Below are 18,637 nucleotides of genomic sequence, written 5' to 3' on the forward strand. Positions count from 1 at the left end.
TTCCGTTACTTTACGTTCCGTTACGTACCGCTACTTTACGTTGTTACTTTACGTTCCGTTCCGTTACTTTAGTTCCGTTACTTTACGTTCCGTTATGTAACATAACGTAATGTTATGTAACTTTACGTTACTGTACGCTACGTTCCCTAACTACGTTCCGTTACTATGCGCTACGTTCCGTTACTTTCCGTTCCTTTCCGTTATGTTACTCTACGTCACTGTACATTACGTTACTGTACGTTGCGTTACTGTACGTTACTGTACATTACGTTACGTAACTTTGCATTACGTTACTGTACGTTGCGTAACGTTACTGTACGTTGCGTTGCGTTACTGTACGTTGCGTTACGTTACTTTACGTTACGGTATGTTACGTTACGTAACTTTACGTTAGGTTACTGTACATTCTCTATCTCGGACATATTTTGTCCAATCGAGTCCAAACTAGACATGTAAGACAAGAATCCCAGCCTGATGACATCTACACAGAAATCATGGCTTACAAACACTGCGCCACCTGCTGGCTACAGGAAGTGACATGTTTTATACTTTGATGAACTGCTCCTGGCTGCTTAACAATACACAGCTCAAATGAGCTGAGAGAAGTCAATGGACCATGGTCAGAATTTTGACATTTCCTCAAACCGTGGCAACATTGCGGTGCGGCGAAGGATCATCCTTCGCCAAAGGACACGATGTTGTCATAACTCCAGTGTGCATAGTCCTATCACTACCAAACTTCTGTCACATGATTAGAGTCCAAGCCTAAAGAGCTCTATGTGTCAATATTTCCTCAGTGTCATAGCGCCACCTACTGATTCGCCATGAAACAGGAAGTACTTTGTAAATCCACCCTGCAGTATCCAACCGGCTCCGAACTACTGACCTATGATCACAATCCTGACCTGAACACATCCATATATTAATATTAGTTCAGGGTCATAGCACCACCTACTGATCAGTGTGATAATTAAGTTGTTGTAACATTGTCCAATTGACACAAAATTGCTCACGCTACATCAGAGCCCCTACTTGAACAGATATATTAGTCTGTATGTAATACAACGTAGCCCTAGTTATTATTGATCTTTCCCCATAACAACATGTATTGATATAATTAACTGATCTTTTGTCTGAGGTCTGACACAGTGAACAGTGAAGCCATGATGTCACTCAATTATTTTAATGATCAATGAATTCATGGATCCTTTTCTCAAACTTTCAACACAAATGAAACTACTTTTCAGCAAAAAGCTGATACAAGCAAACATTTGAGATTCTTGCTTGAAAAGGGATGAAAATAATCAATCAATTAATATAAGTAGTTAGGAATTCATTTTCCCAGACAAATGGTGCTCTGTGTTTACCCCGATCAGGTTGCGGGGCACGAAGCCCTCGTTGTCTTCCAGCCGCGCCCACCACCAATCGGTTTCGCGGTCGTCCTGCCGTCGCACGATGGTGATGGGGTCCCCCTCGCCGAACGACAGCTCGTCCTGGTTCTGAGCCTCGTGGTCCCAGAGAGCGTAAACTGTCCCCTTGTTCATCACACCCAACTTCTCCTGAACACCTGGCACCAGAGACCAAACAAGACAAGACAACGGTCAATTCCACGACCGTATTGGACAAATCAATACATGTCTGGATAAAGTCACCTCAGACTATAAATAAAGAGATGACGTGTCATTAGTGCAGTAATAGTCTCAGCTGTCAATCATGATGTTTCACCCTATTTTTATAGCATCAAATAACTAATTAAAATCAAACTTGACAGAAAAATGTGATGAAACATCTTTGAGAAAAAACAATTTTTCTGTACCTCCACATTTTTGTTTGTTGACAATTGAGGCGCTTTTGTTTCACCTTTTTGAGCCGTCAAGTCGTCCATCTTATGTAGAGTCACAAGAATTTTCTTCAACTTGCACCAATTTTCAGTAAAGATTTCAAAAACAGTGTTTTTTTTTACAGCTTTGGAGGAGTTTAGGACAAACTTTGGACGTGAACTATTCGAAGTACATTTGTTCACCATGGACTGGTTGTTGGTTGTTTTCTCACCGTATAAAAACTGGGAGCACTGGATGAAACCCTCTTCCATTTCTTCGCATTTTTCAGCAGCAGTCTCCACATCGCTGATGGTGCTGGCGAAGATGGCCGCGCCCGACTCCACCAACAACTTGCAGAGATGAACGCTGTTACAGGAGGCGGCGCAGTGGAGCGGTGTCCTGATGGGGTTAAACACAAGCAGGAAGACAAACACAACAGTGAGATCATGTCAAATTAAAATGTCTTCAGTGTTTGCGTCATCACCCGGCGCTCCTCAGACTCACCATCCGTCGCTGTCGGCAGCGTTGACGTTCACGCCGAAATCCAGCAAGAACTTGACTATGTGGTGATGTCCAGCGCACACGGCGTTGTGCAGGGGGGTGATGCCCTCGTCGTTGGCAGTGCTTGGATTCTCCACCTGGAAAAGAAAGAAGACGGATAGATGAGCGTATAATACTACTTCATGCTAACAACACAAGCTGCATCATATGAAAGCCCAGACTCCACAGATCTATCTATTTACTATCTTTCTATGAACAAAACTTCCGTAGAAGGATATAAACACGACAAACCTCGTAGATGATCCTCTGGACGAGATCGAACTCTCCCTCTAATGAGGCGTCGAGCAGCAGAGCCAGAGGGTTGAACTTGACTCTGAAGCCGTGACCTGTGCGCTCAGAGTTCGGCTTCTTCAGGTTTGTGCGTTTCTCCTGCAGCAACAGAGAGAAAACACAAGTTATGTTCTGCTATATCAACTATGTTTATTCATAAAGCAGCTGTTCCTGTTAATTGCAGGAAAGTCTGTGTCTTTATGCGTCTTTCACCAGAGGCTGCGAGGCCGCCATGCCGCTCTCCTCTGGAGTGGTGACCTCCAGCAACGGGCTCGGCAGAGATGCCTCCGAGATTCCCACGTTGTTGTTATTGTCGTCTTCTGCTTCCTCCTCTTCTGCGGGGTCCTCCAGCCCTTCTGGCGACGAGGGCAGTGGATCATTGTCGTTAGTGTCAGAAGATGGAGGTGAAGCCTCAGAGCCCAGCTCCTCTGCCCCAGGTGGCAGCGGTAGCGGCATTCCAGTTGGGAGGTTGCCATTGTCTGTATCAGCCCCAGAGTCACCTCCCAGATATCCGGGAGGATTGGCCGGCTGATAAAACGGCGTTCCATTCCCTGCCCCGTTGCCTCCTCCTGATCCACTGACTCCATTTCCCTCGATGCCTCCGGCGAGAGTGTTGAATCTCTGGTAGAGCAGTTTCTGGATGTTGGGTCCGCTGGGGCCCTCCGGTTCTGTGATGGAGCTGCGCTTCTTGAGGGGTCTCGGGGCGTTGGCCAGCTTTTTACGGAGCACCTCGAGGTCGGCGTCACTTTGGTAGCGCAGCGGGGAGTGTACCATGGGTGTGAGCTTCGTAGGGCTGAGTGGTCGTGGGATGTTCTCCACGCTGGGAGGAGGCGCTGAGGGCTCCAGGTGCTGGAAGCCTTCGAGGTCGTCAATTTCTCCGTCCAGAGTGTCGTCACCGCCGGGTGGGCCGTGGAGCAATGGGAAGGCCCCTCCTGCCTGGACGAAAGGCAGTGGCGAGGGGGGTGTCGAGCTAGAGGGGAGTACAGGCTTTCCGTAAACTAGAGACAAAGAGAGAGGAAATAAAATTGAAGTAAATGAAATTAGAGCAACAGCCAATCATTATTCACAAGTCTATAAATTAATCTATTATTCGTTTTATTAATTAACTGATTAGTCAGGTAGTCTGATATGTATGTCTTTAGTCTATATAGCAGTTCAAAGCCCACAAGTTCACATCACACACACACACACACACACACACACACACACACACACACACACACACACACACACACACACACACACACACACACACACACACACACACACACACACACACACACACACACACACACACACACACACACACACACACACACCTGTGTCAGTCAACAAGTGATTCTGCTCCTCTGTTCTTTTCTAATCACACACAGAGCTGATCTTTTCTATAACTTCCTGGATTTATAGCGCATATATAGTTAATATGTTACCAGATAAGCGAGGGGGTCATTTATCCTGCAAAAATGAAGTTAGTTCCTGTCTGTGTGTGTACTTTATTCTTAGTGAGGACACTCATTGGCATAATGCATTCCCTAGCCTCTTACCCTAAAACTAAATGGATAAACTAAATGCCTAACCCTAACCCTTAACCTAACCCTAACCCTAAAACCTAGTCTTAAAACAGTCCATTAAAGGGGGGTCACAAAGTGAGGACCGGCCAAAATGTCCTCATTCCGTAGGTAGTAGGCTCATGTGTGTGTGTGTGTGTGTGTGTGTGTGTGTGTGTGTGTGTGGTGTGTGTGTGTGGTGTGTGTGGTGTGTGTGTGTGTGGTTTCTCTCTCGCTCTGCCAGATTTATTTACTTCTTAATTGAGCATGTCAGAACGCCAACTCTTAGAGAAAATTGCAGCCAGAACTGCACTTTGCTCAGAGTTTGAGAGAAAAACTAGCCAAAGCCAACCCAAACCCAAAAGTGATTCAGTTTTTTGTGTCCAAAACCAACCTGAGCCTGATGTTTTCGCTGGTTACAGTTGTGTGTGTGTTGTAAAAAAATCTTTAAAACTTTTGGTCTAAACCTGATATCCACACTGTAACTTTGACCCATTGAAAAACCTAAAATCAACAGCCGACTAATTGTTTTACTATTAGCAAGTAATTAAACAGCATTTGTATTTGAATCATTCATTCATATTAGCAGCTGTTTCTGTATTGATCAATGGAATCATGAAACCCCAATTTCTCTATTGAGCTTTCACAGTGAGGCCTATATTGAACTGGAGCATCTGTTCATCACTCACCAGCTTTGAGAGCAGGCTTGAGTGGCTGGCTCTTTGGCGCTGCCTGCTGGAGGTACATGTGATAGATGGAGCTGGAGTTCATAGTGGGTGGACCTTTACGGGGCGACTGAGGCCGCGACCCTCTGTCTGGGATGAAGGGCCGTACTGCCACAGCGGGAGGTGGGTCGAGGCGCTCGCTCAGCCCGGGAGGGAAAAGCGGCATGTTGGGCTGTAGGGTGGGGCTCGGTGGCACCGAGATACGCTGCTGGATCTGCTGGGAGGATGAGCCCGTGGAGGAGGGGGTGGTGCGGGGCCAAGCGGGAGCCGGCGGGTTTGGGAGTGGTCGAGGAGGAGGAGGAGCATCCTTTCGGCGCTCCAAGGAGCTGGCGGAGTTCGCAGTGATGAGGTGGGAGCCATAGGGAGGCGGCTGTGGCTTGGATATGGCAGGGGAGGAGACGACCATTTTGGATTCTAGCACCTGTGGAGAAGCAACAAACATCAAACATGGAAAATCGTATCACAGACAGAGAAATGAGACCTCAAGGGTGTGACATCCCCAACAGATACAGAAGAAGATGTACATCACTGAGGATAAAAATAAAAATAAAAAACAACCAACCTTTTCTGCACTTGGAGTGATGGGCGACCCTGAGGGGGGGCTTTTTCCATGGGTATCAGACCCCGAGTTTCTTCTCTCTGGAGGCTTTAGAGTTGTGTTCGTCTTACCAAGAGTCGGCCAACCAGGGTCATTAGCTACGGCACAAACAGGACACAGTGAGAGAGACGCAGAAGAGAAAATAAAAACCTTATCCAGTGAATGACGGGATGGAGGAAGCAGGAGCCTCTTTTCGAACTCAAAGCGTGTCCACCAGAACTAGGTCTAAATGGTATTTTATCTTTAATATTGGAAAAAGTTTATTATCAACTACACACAGTGGAACGCCTGTGATTTTCATTTCAATAGCATCTGAATGTGTAGGACTTCAAACACATACTGCAGGTTTGTTGTACCATTTTGACCTAGGATTGGTAATTAATGGAGGGTTCAGGATTTTGAGAAGTCTATCCTATTAACCAGACACTACTCAAACTCTTCTGTTTGCTTATTTGTGAATTAGAATTTGGCATCTTCTACATTTGTAAACACACAATGAGAGGAATCAAACCAGTTCTATCATTCCTGTAAAAAAGCTTTAAAGTGGAAAACAGATTTCCCATATTAGCATTTGATCATTTTCCTATTCATCATCGGTTATTCATCTTTTTCAAAATGTCCATCCTCTGTTGAAGGTCCACGTTGCCAAACACATCACAAAATGTCTTTATTTCTTTTAAGTTGTCCAACCTTCTTCTACTTTTCTTCACCTCTAAAGGTTTCAAGAGGACATAGTTATTGATCAATAGGACAAAAATCCTGAGCCTTCACAGCAGTGATGATAATGAATGTATTAATCTACCATGTGCATGCGTAGTGATTTAATTCAGTCATACTCCGTAAATAAGCAACAAATTTGCAAGATTCATGGATGTACGAGTGCTGCCGCTAATGTCAGCACTGTTTGTCTGAAAATAAATCTGCAAAATAAAACAAATGCATATTTAGTCAGCGAGGAAAGGGTGAAAGGAAAGCAGATGGAAAAAGAAACAGTGAAACAACAGCGATAGGTTTGGTGCAGTTTGATGGGATCCCAGAAACCTGAATGCCAATTATAATGCTTTGGATTTCCGATATTCTATACATCACCTATTGTAAGTTAAATAATCAACACAATCTATAGTTGGTCTGTATAAGTTTGGACACAGATTAACAGTGAAACAGTTCTACCAACACTAACCAGAGTCTAACAGGGAAAAAGGTTGATCTGGGTCTTGATAGGTTATCAAGTGTGAAATTTGATGTTCGATGAACATTTAACATGCACAAGTAAAAAATTCCTTGTGCATGAAAAGTGACAACTAAAAATGCTTCTCACAGCCTACTTGTTATGAGGATGTGGCATGAAGGTTGAGGTTAGACAGGCAGGGAAATTAGAGCTCTAATATTCAGGACTGCTGTGTAAACCTATTGAGGCACTGAACCTTCTCAGAAGTGTACAAACACACACAGGATCAGCAGTGTGCGTTGTCGCTGACGAGGAATGTCAACTACAATCAAGAGTGTAAAACCTCCGCAGAGTAGGGATGCCATGGTCCTCTGTGTTACAGTGTTCAGGCACATACCAATTACATTGATTCTATATAGACATTAAACCGGTGTGGTTCATTTTTGTCTATCAGCGGTATTGTCGTTCACGTTCAACAAATGAAACAATCTCTAATTTGAACAATAAGTATCAATACTGATGCTGCAGTTACAAATTGCATGTATGTGCTGCGTGTAGCAGAGGCACATCACAGAGAAACACAGTCTGATCAAGTGACGAGAGAAGCGTTGACAGTAAAAACATTACGGATGTTTTAACGGGTCACCGACAGATGGGTCAAACGTGTTAGACAGAGAGCGTGAGTGGGCGAGAGACATCTGTACGCTCTTCAATGAAGCGACACAGCAGAACTCCAAGTTCTAAGTCCTTTTATCTTAAATAAATTAAAATACATCTTTCAAATCAATATGAATCTGTGTCGGGACAAGACAGCATGAAAATTTAGTTTGCCCGCAGTTAAATCTAACGTTAAAGATCAAAGTAAGAATTCCGCAGACAGCGAGCCAACACACGTCTTTTCTTTTCAAAATGTTCGGTGTAATTGGTAACACTGGTGTTGTCACGAGTTTATTACTCTGTGGGAAATTTTCCAGACCAAGGCATCCCTACTGCAGATGGCAGCAAAGTGTTTCAAGGCTGCATTTTCCATACTTTGACGTAATTAGACGATCCAGAGTGGACACACCCCAAATTAAATGTCAACATGTATTGTTTCCATTGCTGCACAGGCAGGGAAGGTTAAAGATGCCAAACAAGAATCTCCTTCAAAGCCGTCAATGAATTTGGTCTGAGACTGCTGGAAAAAATCATCAGTGTCCAATCACTTTTAAATCTGACTGATTCTGTGGGATTTGAAAACAGCAATAGCCTGTAGGGAGATCATGGTGTGATATGGAAGAACCCAGCTTTACATTCCCAGCCAATTCAAGAAACAAGCTATTAGTTTAACTGTAAATAAGCTGATGTGATTGTGACAAGATATGGTTGTAAAAATAATGGAGTAAAAACTCTAGCGCATGCTGAGGATCCTGTGCTACAATCAAGAGAGAAGGTTCAGAGAGCGCCATCTCTCTGCTTGTGTGGCACAGTGCACTCACGGGACGAGCCGTCAGAGCCAGTGGAGGCTCCAGGGCCTGGGTGTGATTCTGGAAGGGACGGGGGTACCGGGTCCACAACGATGTCTAAATCAGACACCTTCCAAGGGCCGGAGGGCTTACGCACACCGTCTGCCCCGGGAGAGTTTCCCACCCCACCACCACCCACCAACCCCACAGTGACACAGAGACGTCACAGAGACAGGACAGCACAGACACATGAGAGGAGGAAGACAGAGAAGGGAGGGATTCACGGTTTACACAACACAGGAAAGAGAGTGAGGTTAGAGCGGGAGAAGAAAAAAAAAAGAAATAGCAGAAATCAAGTCCAGGTGGAGAATTCTCGAGACGTCAGGTCGGGGAAAGAAACAAATAACAGCTGGGGCCCACGAGGGAATTCCAGTCACAAGGCGTTCATGCAAAGATGTGTTAAATGTGTAGTGGTGTAAGACGTCTGCAACTGGGATGACATGAAGTCAAACTACTCTGTACTGAATGGAGGAACTATCTTCTCAGCTGTTGTTTCCTACTTTAACGTCACTTCCTGCTTGTGTAATGAGGAAAACTAAATTTAAATGTATCCTAAAGAAGAGAAAATAACCTGGTGTCAACTTCTACACTTCACTTTTCTGTTTTCAAAGTTCTCGCATTCTAGGAAAAAAAATATGCATTGCAAATGTAATTTTAATGGGACTTATCCAACCTGACTTGGTGCGGCCGTGGTTGGCTTGATTATTGACACCCAGGGTCTGAGGCTTCAGTGGATCGGGTGGCATGGTGTAGCCTCCTTCCGGTCGGCCCGATACAGGGACCTGGATGTACGGCCCGACAGCGGCGACGCGGCCCAGAGTCCCAGGAGCTGGCTGTGGAGAGGGAGGCCCGTTGGCTCTGTTCAGCTGTAAGAGGAGAGAGTCAGAAAAGTCTCAAACAGAAACATCAGCTAAAAGATTTACTCCTTAAGTTTCCAGACACTTGAAAAGCCAGAAGAATTTAAAATTTTCATTTCAACAACTTGTCTGAAGTGAGGTCTTAAGGAGACTTTCAGCTAAAACAATCTTAGGTGGGTGTGTGTTAAGCGCTCCTAGTCTTACAGGGAGGTTTTCTTTTTGACGTGCCTCAGCTTTTTTCTTGTAGAGGCGTTCCCGCAGCTCACTGATGCGCTTGTCCATGAGCGTCACTTCCATGTTGCGCTTGTTCAGAAGCTCCTTCTGCTGCTGCAGCTTGCTGTTCTGCTCGTGGTTCAACTTGTTCCGAATCTGAGGATGAAAAACCAGGAATCAAACACATGAACAGATTCACCGGAACAAGATGGATAGTAGAACACCACTAGATTTTCACTTACCTGAAGCTCCTGGTAGAGCTTACGGAGCTCCAGGGCTGCGACGCCGGTTACTTGGCCACCCAAGACGGTCTGTATGCCGTTGAGCTTTCCTCTCCGCAGGTCCTCCAGCTGCAGGCTGAGCTGCTCCACCCTTAGCACAGCAGATTGCAACTCTGCCTGCTTCTCTTGGAACAGGCTGCTGACTTGCTCAATCTCTACAGCTGCACAGGAGGAACAATACAATCAGTGAGATCTCTGAGGGGTGATAGCTCTTGATTTAAATCATCAGGTTAGATGGGTGTAATTTGTTAGAAAAACAACCCTGGCTATTGACTGTTTCTCAAAATGTGGGTGTGGTGCAAAAATAATTCCTCTCAAGCTTTTTTCCACTTATTCTAAAGTACGATTCATAAAAGGTAAAAACATTATTCCTTTAAGAAAAGCTAATTACATAAAAGATCAATTCAATCAATGAGATATTAAGACATTTAAAGCCTTTGAAAAGGGCAAAAAGTTCACTGATAAGGGTCATTGAACTCTAACTTCAACATTAGATACATGTAAGGAAACGGACGGAGGAAGGAAGAAATTTCAACAGTGGTGGAACTTTTTGAGGAGAGACTTAAAGAGTTGGTAAGAACCTGCAGGCGTCTATATGATGTCACCGTAACTGGGCACAAGGACAAACAGCCTCTTTAGCCTCTTTCTTAAGAGTTATATTATCACAAGCTCATCCACTGTCGCCATGTTTGTTGTTGTCAGAAACTCAACAGTGAAGTTTCTCTTTTTGTACGTAAACGCAACATAAATTAGCCCTTACTGTGAAAACGTGTGAATCCTCATGTTAAAGTGATCAGATCATGTAAATACGGTGAGTATACGTACACAAGTTGCCGTTGATGACCTTGCTGTAGTCCACCTGGCCTCTCATTGCCCGGATCTTCTTGAGCTTTGCCTCCTGGCTCTCCACCCGGTCCTTTAGCCTCTGCAGCTTCTCGCTCTCCGACACGGTTTGCTGCTGACGCCGCTCCTGCTGCTTCAGGTAACGCAAACGTTGCTCCTTCAAAGAACGAGACAGAGATGTAAATACAATGTAAATACAAGGTGCAAAAGTGTGTTTGACTGCAAGATTGTACAGAAATATAAATGATAAAAGCTTTTGAATGTTCCGTCTGGTCAACAAGTCAAAAACAACTACACATGCATGGATATGAAACCGGCATGGCACCATCCCAAAGCTGACAAGACATCAGACATGTCGTAAAACTGGGCTAAACCCTTCTAGTGTATGCACTAAGTGAAATGCTGCGCTGTGTCGAGACTGTCTGAAGGCTGAAGACGGGGTCAGATGACTTCATCTCTCTTCCCAACCGAGAACTGCTCCAGTTAAGGTCCTAAAATAGGAGCTGACAGGCCCAGGTTTCCAAATGACTGCAGGGGCTTCAAGTGGGCCTACTTCTCAGACGCCACAACAAAGCCAATAAGTAGTCTTTCTATCGCCGGGTCTTCAGTGGGCTTCGTCTTGCATGACTGACCAGCAGCTAACCACAGGCACGGTGGTCGGACTGACTTAGAGCACTGGGACGCCACAGAGACCGACAGGGGGGGAACTGGTTGTGTGCAGGTTTGCCACCAAACTCCAGGTTGAAATCTACTTTTAATTATTCAGAGCGACGGTATCCTCAGTGTTTGACATTGCTGTACAGTCTGTGCATGAGCTCCTCTAAGCCTGAAGTATGAGTTCTGACAGAGTGGACAGTCCCAGCACCGTGACTCATATGGCGTCCCATCTCATTGGTTACGTAACCATTTGTTTCAGGTCATGATGGGACACTTTGTTTCACAGTAGTGCCGCAGTCGTCTAACAGAGAGGCTCAAGGCTGTGTCCTGAATTTACCTGGCCTGCTGCAGCCTTAAGGTAATGACCTGCACTTTTCCAACAACCCGAGTACAGTATGTGTGTGACAGCCTCAGGACTTCTGCCAGTGTTATTGTGTTTTTGTGTTGTTGTTGTGTCGTGTGAGTGTGCCCTATATTTTGTTGCAGGTTCCTGGTTGGGTGGAGCTGGAGGCCATCAGGGAAGTGGAGGCAGCTGGCCACTGCATCCCAGAAAGATTAAAAAAAGACCTGGCTCATCCTGGCAGTCAGGTTTGAGTTTGGATTTTTGTGTTATTAATTCAGCACTGCTTTGTTTGTCTGGCTCTACTTCCTATCCTGTCGGTTAAATTCTCCATTTTTGCTATCTTAATTAAATTAAAATGACTTTTTGATAATTAAAACCTTTTTGTTCTATTTAAATCATCCTTCCTTTATTTGCTCTGTTCTCAGATTCGATCTATGTCACGCAACATGTGAAATTAGGCAACCTATTATTAGTCTGTCTCCAACATAAGTTGAGGGTACAAACAGCATTTTTGAATCTGACTACATCAGCTGATCTTCTTCTAATATTTCTATTATAATTAAATAAATTCATCTTGAACTGTCCATGATTGCAAAATTCCTACAACATGCTGTTTTCCATTTGTTGAATTAAAGACCATTCACATATTCAGGGTTTTGAGTCATAGTTAGGACGAAAGAATGAAGACAGGATGTTACCTTCGCCACAAGCATCTGCTGCTGAGCCTCGATTTGCTGCTGCTGCCGTGTGGCCATCTCCTGCAGCTCTGACAGCGTGAGCTCCACACGCTGATTCCCCACCTACACACACACACACACACACACAGGAAAAGGTCAAGACAGATCAAGGAATTAAAATCTCTAGAATCTGAGCAGTGTCCAGATACTGACATCTGACTGGTGCAGACCAAGGTGAATAATAAATAAGGACTATATTAACATTTTCAAATGTGAGGTTGTACTCGTTGGTGCTGGGTCATTAATTCTTTTACACATTGCAGAGGGATTTAGATTCATCGGGAGAAACACAAATTTAAATTTTGTTCAATAAGCCCAGCCTCATTTTCCCAATGGTCTCAACCTACATCATCAAAGAACAACAAAAACATCTGATTGAGTGTTGTTCATCCTGCAGTAGAAGTTCAGAGCTGAGGCCATGAAGTTGTTTTAGAGGATCAAGATGGGGAAACACCTTGTTTAAGATACTTGGCTCTGTAAGCCGTCAATACTCATGTTAATTTTTGGTTTTCAGAGCAATTTTACAGCTAATATAGAAGAGGGTACGAGTAGAGAAATGCATCTGGTATAAAAGTTACATAAGCTAAATATGTTGCACAGGAACAAAGCAAAAAAGGTTCAAAGAAACGAGACACGCAAAAAGCCATTTGCAGGAATGATTGTGAACACTGTCTGATTTCAGCAGCCAGAGGGTCAACAACAACACAGCGGCAGACGTAACAGCAGAGAGAGTCAGACTCTCCCTTCCTCCACAACAAGGCTCCAAATATCACTATGATGGGACTGTAATTGTGATGAAGAAGAGCCGAGGCTCTGAGGGGAATGTGTCACTCTGTGTTTGCGTACATGACGGAGGAGGCAGATCACCATCGCTTGGGGAGGAGAACACTGAGCTGATATAGTGAAGATATCAACAGACAGAGTTCACTGCATTACCCGAGTGCAAAGAGTTACCAGAAGACAATTTAGCTACGGCAAAATACAAGATAAATCAGATTACTGTGTTTAGTTAGATATTAGATATGGTATCCACTCTCATTTCTTCACATCTGGTCTGTCCAGAAGATAAAGCACCGACAACTTCCTTTAATTAAAGCAAGGCTCTAGAAATGGAACGTGTTAATAAAGCATAGATGAATAAATATATAATGAATGTATTAAATCAGCAACATGTGCAGCCCAAAAATGGTGTCTACCTTCACAAAGCCAGATGAAGAAACTGTAAAATTGTACTCGAGATAAAAAAAAAAAGGTTCACTTTCATAGACAGTTAAGATTAAATTCTCTTCTTGAGCCAGAAATAAACACCACGTGTTGTTCAGATCGGAGAACAGAGGACGACTAGTGGCTATCACCTTCAATTCTGTTTGGACCCTCAAACTATCATCCTTCACACTTCTGAATTTCCTCAAAGCAGTTGCAGTCACCACACTGGCAGACCCACAGTGAGGGAGCAGAGAATACAGTCCCAAGCGCTACCAGACGTTTGCCTTTAGGAAGTGTGTTCAAAGAGGGAGGAGATTACACAGGAAATGTCATAGTGCCCCCTAAATAATACAGCATTTTAAAAGTAAAAGGATGAGTAAGAGGCATTGGAAGGATGACGACATTAAATGAATGCTTGATATGAGCCGTAACATGCGAGTAAAAAGAAGGAGACTTGGGCTAAAAAAAACATGACATGCAAAACGCACTGCTCTTAGTGGATGAGACGAGGCAGACATTTCTCTGACTCTCTTCTCTGAATAAAACAGGCTTCCTTTCTGAAGTCATTTGAGTTTTATGGGTTTTGTGAAGTGAGGGAACAATAGTTCACATCTAATAGTTCATCTCATTTCAGAAAACACGCAGCACAACAGCGTTTCCCCGACCTGGCATTTATTAAGACATTTAGATCATTTAGATCTAAAAATGTCTGAGGTGAGTCAACCCTTGCCAACATGGAGAGAGCGGGGGAAGCCACTGGCGCGTGACAACTGACAATTCACCCAAGGGACAAACTGGCACACACGCGCACACACAAAGACAGTGATGGAGAGAGTTGGAGAAACACCCAACTAAGCAGACCATGGACAGAGAGAGTGAGCTGCTGCCTTCGAATGGGGTCGTGTTTACCATTTTCACAATAAGAGTCCGTATGAATGCAGAATTTTCCAAAAGCTCAGACTTCATGAGTTGTGACGTGTTTGCTAACGTTTTCAAAAATGACGAAGGCCACAGAGGTTTTGGAGGGGGTTGTTCGGTCTACTTGCTGTATAAATTTGTACACAACTAATTTAATGTGGCTAAAATGGTCATATTATCATATTATTACTTATTGTGTCACATGCCGTATTGTGAGGAAATAGAGATATTTATTTATTTATGATTTATGCTAATTTATGCTAATACATTTTATTTGTGAGTTATAAGCCTGGGCAATAAAAATAATATTAATAATTATCACTAATAATCATAATTTTAAATAGTTAAGTTGTTTTTTTTTAAATTAATTTTGTGGTTGATTGACTCATCATGTCGGCTCTTGTCAAATAAAATGAGATGCTTCAGTGCTGCCAATAAGCTGTAGTCATCAATTATGGAAGCTAAAATTGTGATTGAGAAATAATGGAAACTGGGTGCGATCATTCCTTTGAGGCACCTCTGCTCTTTACGAGGCAGCGTCGCTCTCAGAGGATGATCTGCTCTGCTCGGTGGAGAGAGAGAGCCCCTAGGGTTTGGGCAGCAGCCCGTGGAAAAGCCAAAGCAATGATCCTCTTAGGACCTGTTATATCATCCAGCAGGCCGACTGGTATAATCCTCTAAATCAGATATTAGGAAGAAACTCGGACACATACGAGCCTCAGCACTTGGGAGGTCATGGGGAGCCAGTCATGCAGCTGATCAAGTTTGTGTTTGAGTGAATGAATGATGATAAAATAGATGTCTTTCCCTGTCATGACAATGTGTAGGTTTTTATAGGTTAGTAGCACGATACTGGCAGTTAGCCACTCAACAGAGAGTTTGGCTTGGAGAGTGGATCAATAGCTGATATTTTGATCAATACAAATATGTATTAACTCAAGACTAGGCTCAAAAGATTGGATTTTCAGAATAATAAAAGGAATGGCTTCTGCCTACTCTTGTGCTTCACTGCTAGAATCTTTTCCTTAAAAACAAACAGCACGACCCCTCCATCCCCTGCTGTGCTGGACTAGACCCTCCACCCTCAAGGTGGAATTAGTTACGATTCCTTGACCGCAACACTTTGTATTGTGAAATCTGGGACAGATGGTTGGAGAGAGAAAGGGTGCCACGCCAGAGGCTGCTCTTATCAGAGACACTCGCCTCTCTTAGCACACTGATCCCGAAGCTAAAGAAGAACATGTACCTGGAAGAGAAACACTGGCCGAGTCTGGAAATGGAATCTGCTGACACCAGGGACCGTGAGGCCACTGTCAAACACCAGCTTCATATCAGAATCATTATATATCCACAGACACAATGAGTTATATGTCATTATTGTGATGCACAAGGATAAACCAACTAGACACCACTTTTAAACGTCATAACACCAGCTAGAATGTACCCGCGGTACCCTGCGAACACAGATTTCTTTAGGGGTATAAAGATTTCCCTGTAATATATTGTAAACCATGGTCCCTGTGGTGGAAAAGCAAAGGGTTCCTGCAAAGGTTCCTTGCTCCTGTAGTCAAAACACAGCTTGTGACATTAACCCAAACCCATCAATGAAAAGAGGGGACCCAAATGACGTGCTTCCTTCAAGTCCATTTCTATTTAAGCATCACTTAGAAAACGCTAATGAAGTCTCACCCCGTTCTCATTGTGCTTCTCTCCAGTGTTTCCACTCCTGCGACTCGTCTGATCCTGAGACTGCTGACTCCCTGCAAAAAGAAACAGTCAGCGTCACAAACACGGGCCGGGCAGAGACAGACGAGTGCACACAGACGAGCGGATTGAACCATTGTCAGGAATAGTTTGAAATTTCACTGACATGATTGCACATGACAGACAGATTTGAGAACTGGGAAGAGCACTGCTGACTGAAGCCACACAACCCAAAGTTGATGGAGAGAGGAGAATAAATGATGTAAAGGACACAGGGAACGATAGAAAACTGGCCAGTTGTGCTATATTTCTGAAAAAAAAAAAAAAAATCTACACAAACATTGACTTCAACTAAATTCAAAGAAAAATTATGCATCATAGTGGGTCTCTGATCTTGTACAGATGTGGTTAGGGTGAAGGATTTTAGGATTGGCTGCATTTCACACCTGGCTTTTTATGTGGCTAAACTTCATCCAAACACAAACACAAAAAGATTTGTGTTAATGCAATTTGTGTGTGCGAGGATTTATTCCTTCGACATGCCCCATCAAGCATCAATGACACCTTGATTCTTCGTCTTTGATATCCTTTTAAACTCTTTTTACAAAAGCATACCACATAAAAAAGGATGTTTGGAGTATGTGTACTGTTACGACTCGGTTCAAAGAAAGAACAAACACCACACATGGTTTGATTTTAACCCAGGTCAGGAAAGACGAGCGATACCAGGGTGAGACAAGGAGAAAAACAAACACTGACAGCAGCATCTGTAGCTGAGCAGCAGCCAACCTTCCATTCTCCTTCAGAGAGAGACGACACAGCTGACAGGGAAACCTCCAGCCAGTACGCACCTTGATCGCTGCTCTCCGTTGGTGAATCCTCGTGCCGGAGGAAGAACTTGACCTCTTGTTTCCGAGGCCCCCATTTCTGCAGGTGTTCGTACATCATGTGCTCGAAGGGGATGGCTCGCTCTGAGGGGGACACAGAAGTTAAGCGAGGGAGAATAACCTGATTAATTAGACACTTACACATTAAATAAGTCAAAGGGACATTCTGTAGTTGTGTCTCAGGTCAGGGGCTAAATCCTTCAGAGGCTGATAGACAGATTGCGTCACATCGTCGCAACTAGACTGTCCCATTTTTATGGTTTCGACATAAGGTTTGTAAGTTTAATACTGCTTGATAAAATTAACTAAACCACAGTACAGGTGCCTCAAACACAGCAGCATGTCAGTGAAGGGAGTGTGTGTGTGTGCGCTCTACTGTCTATTATCTGTTTCATCACAATCACTTTAACAACACCAACTACTGGATACTTTTTATCTGAGCCAATTTCTGCTACCAGCCGTTTGTGCGTATGACTTTCTGGATGAGGGTTTCAAAGAAAAGTTATTTTTGGCATTTCAAGAGGACAGAGCGCTGTGGGCTCAGAGAGGCCGAGAGACAAAGAGACCGACACAAAGACCGAGAGGTTTTAGGAGGTTTCGGGGGCCGACAGCCGCATTGTCAGACACCAGCCGAACACGATTGCATAACGCGGGTTAATAAAGCTCTTGGCTGGGACGTTGTTTTCAGTGGAGGAGTGGCCCCCACAGCAGAAAAACGCTGATAACACCGGGCTTGTCAGCACGATGACGGCGACGGGACCAATTCGTTGGGGCTGAGTGGAATCTGTTGTGACAGTGTGGTTTGTACTGGCACGTAACCCTTTTCTGACCAACCAAAATTCTACTTCAAGAGGTTCGCGCTAATCTGATAACAGAAGCGGAAAAAATCTATTTTTTAAAAAACACACTTTTCTTCTCAAGAGCTTCTGTGTGATTTTCTTCCAATCAAGGAATCAAGCATGGCCCCGTTCTGCTCCTGAACTTTATTTAATAGAGTGGTTCTTTTTACGTTAATGAGGAAAGCTAAAGGCTAGTGCTTCACAAAATTACATTCTGGCGCTTGTGAGTGAGGTGTCAAGCTCTGTGATAATAGAGTTTCAGATTGCTTCACCTTCACGCATTCCTTTACGACACCCTCTGTTCATTCTCTTTAACACAGCACTGAATAAGTGGCATTCTGAGTTTCAGATAAACAGGCTCCATAGCAAGCGGCACACCTTCATCCGGTTCTTACCGTTGCCTCTCCAGACCTCAGCCAGGTGGCAGCCGCTCTCGCCGGGCTCCTTGCAGAACTCGACCACGTCGCGGCACGTCGTCTCAGGGGTGATGGGCACCTCAGTCACGGCCTGTTCCCCATCACTGAGGTACACTGTCAATATCATCTGGAAGAGGAATAATGAGGATGATCAATGATCCCACTGACTTTAAATAAAGGTATTTGACATCACATTACATCATGAACAAAACTCGTGAAAACATAAGCACAGTGGCACATGCTGGTTATGCTACATTTTTCTGTCCAACAGCCTATTATTAGTTTGGAGCTGCTGGTGGACTCGTGCCTGTGCCTGCCACATTTCTGCTCTATATGACTAAGGCCTGCCATAGTGTTGAACATACACAGAGAGGCAACACATAGCAATGCAAGCCCTCACATGCTTCTGACTTCAATCACTTAAACAGTAAGAGCAAAGACCACCTTTGTCGGTTCTCAACTAATAACGTTCAAGACTTGTTGACTCTGTGGAAATGAAGGGGAGCTAAAGATCTAAATTCTAAATGATAAACCACATTTAC

At 44.1% G+C, this 18,637-nt stretch overlaps 1 protein-coding gene across 6 annotated transcripts in view; it reads right to left on the minus strand.

The window, feature by feature from the left end:
- The window catches only part of ppp1r13bb (protein phosphatase 1, regulatory subunit 13Bb), a 30,719-nt gene that overhangs the window by 5,102 nt on the left and 6,980 nt on the right, over nucleotides 1-18,637 (minus strand). For 4 of the 6 annotated variants that reach the window (XM_047338077.1, XM_047338076.1, XM_047338074.1 and 1 more), the window contains 16 exons: nucleotides 18,075-18,222; nucleotides 16,805-16,924; nucleotides 15,939-16,009; nucleotides 12,087-12,188; nucleotides 10,371-10,545; nucleotides 9,507-9,706; nucleotides 9,256-9,420; nucleotides 8,868-9,060; nucleotides 8,168-8,296; nucleotides 5,486-5,619; nucleotides 4,888-5,344; nucleotides 2,865-3,649; nucleotides 2,613-2,750; nucleotides 2,325-2,458; nucleotides 2,053-2,219; nucleotides 1,368-1,567 (listed from right to left, as the gene is read on the minus strand). In XM_047338077.1, the coding sequence (XP_047194033.1) occupies nucleotides 1,368-1,567; nucleotides 2,053-2,219; nucleotides 2,325-2,458; nucleotides 2,613-2,750; nucleotides 2,865-3,649; nucleotides 4,888-5,344; nucleotides 5,486-5,619; nucleotides 8,168-8,296; nucleotides 8,868-9,060; nucleotides 9,256-9,420; nucleotides 9,507-9,706; nucleotides 10,371-10,545; nucleotides 12,087-12,188; nucleotides 15,939-16,009; nucleotides 16,805-16,924; nucleotides 18,075-18,222 (3,318 nt within the window). The remainder of the gene's footprint in view (nucleotides 1-1,367; nucleotides 1,568-2,052; nucleotides 2,220-2,324; nucleotides 2,459-2,612; nucleotides 2,751-2,864; nucleotides 3,650-4,887; nucleotides 5,345-5,485; nucleotides 5,620-8,167; nucleotides 8,297-8,867; nucleotides 9,061-9,255; nucleotides 9,421-9,506; nucleotides 9,707-10,370; nucleotides 10,546-12,086; nucleotides 12,189-15,938; nucleotides 16,010-16,804; nucleotides 16,925-18,074; nucleotides 18,223-18,637) is intronic. The other 2 variants (XM_047338073.1, XM_047338075.1) reach the window with 2 other exon arrangements.

Source organism: Hippoglossus stenolepis, chromosome 20, assembly GCF_022539355.2.
Source record: "Hippoglossus stenolepis isolate QCI-W04-F060 chromosome 20, HSTE1.2, whole genome shotgun sequence".
In the NCBI taxonomy this organism is placed as follows: domain Eukaryota; kingdom Metazoa; phylum Chordata; class Actinopteri; order Pleuronectiformes; family Pleuronectidae; genus Hippoglossus; species Hippoglossus stenolepis.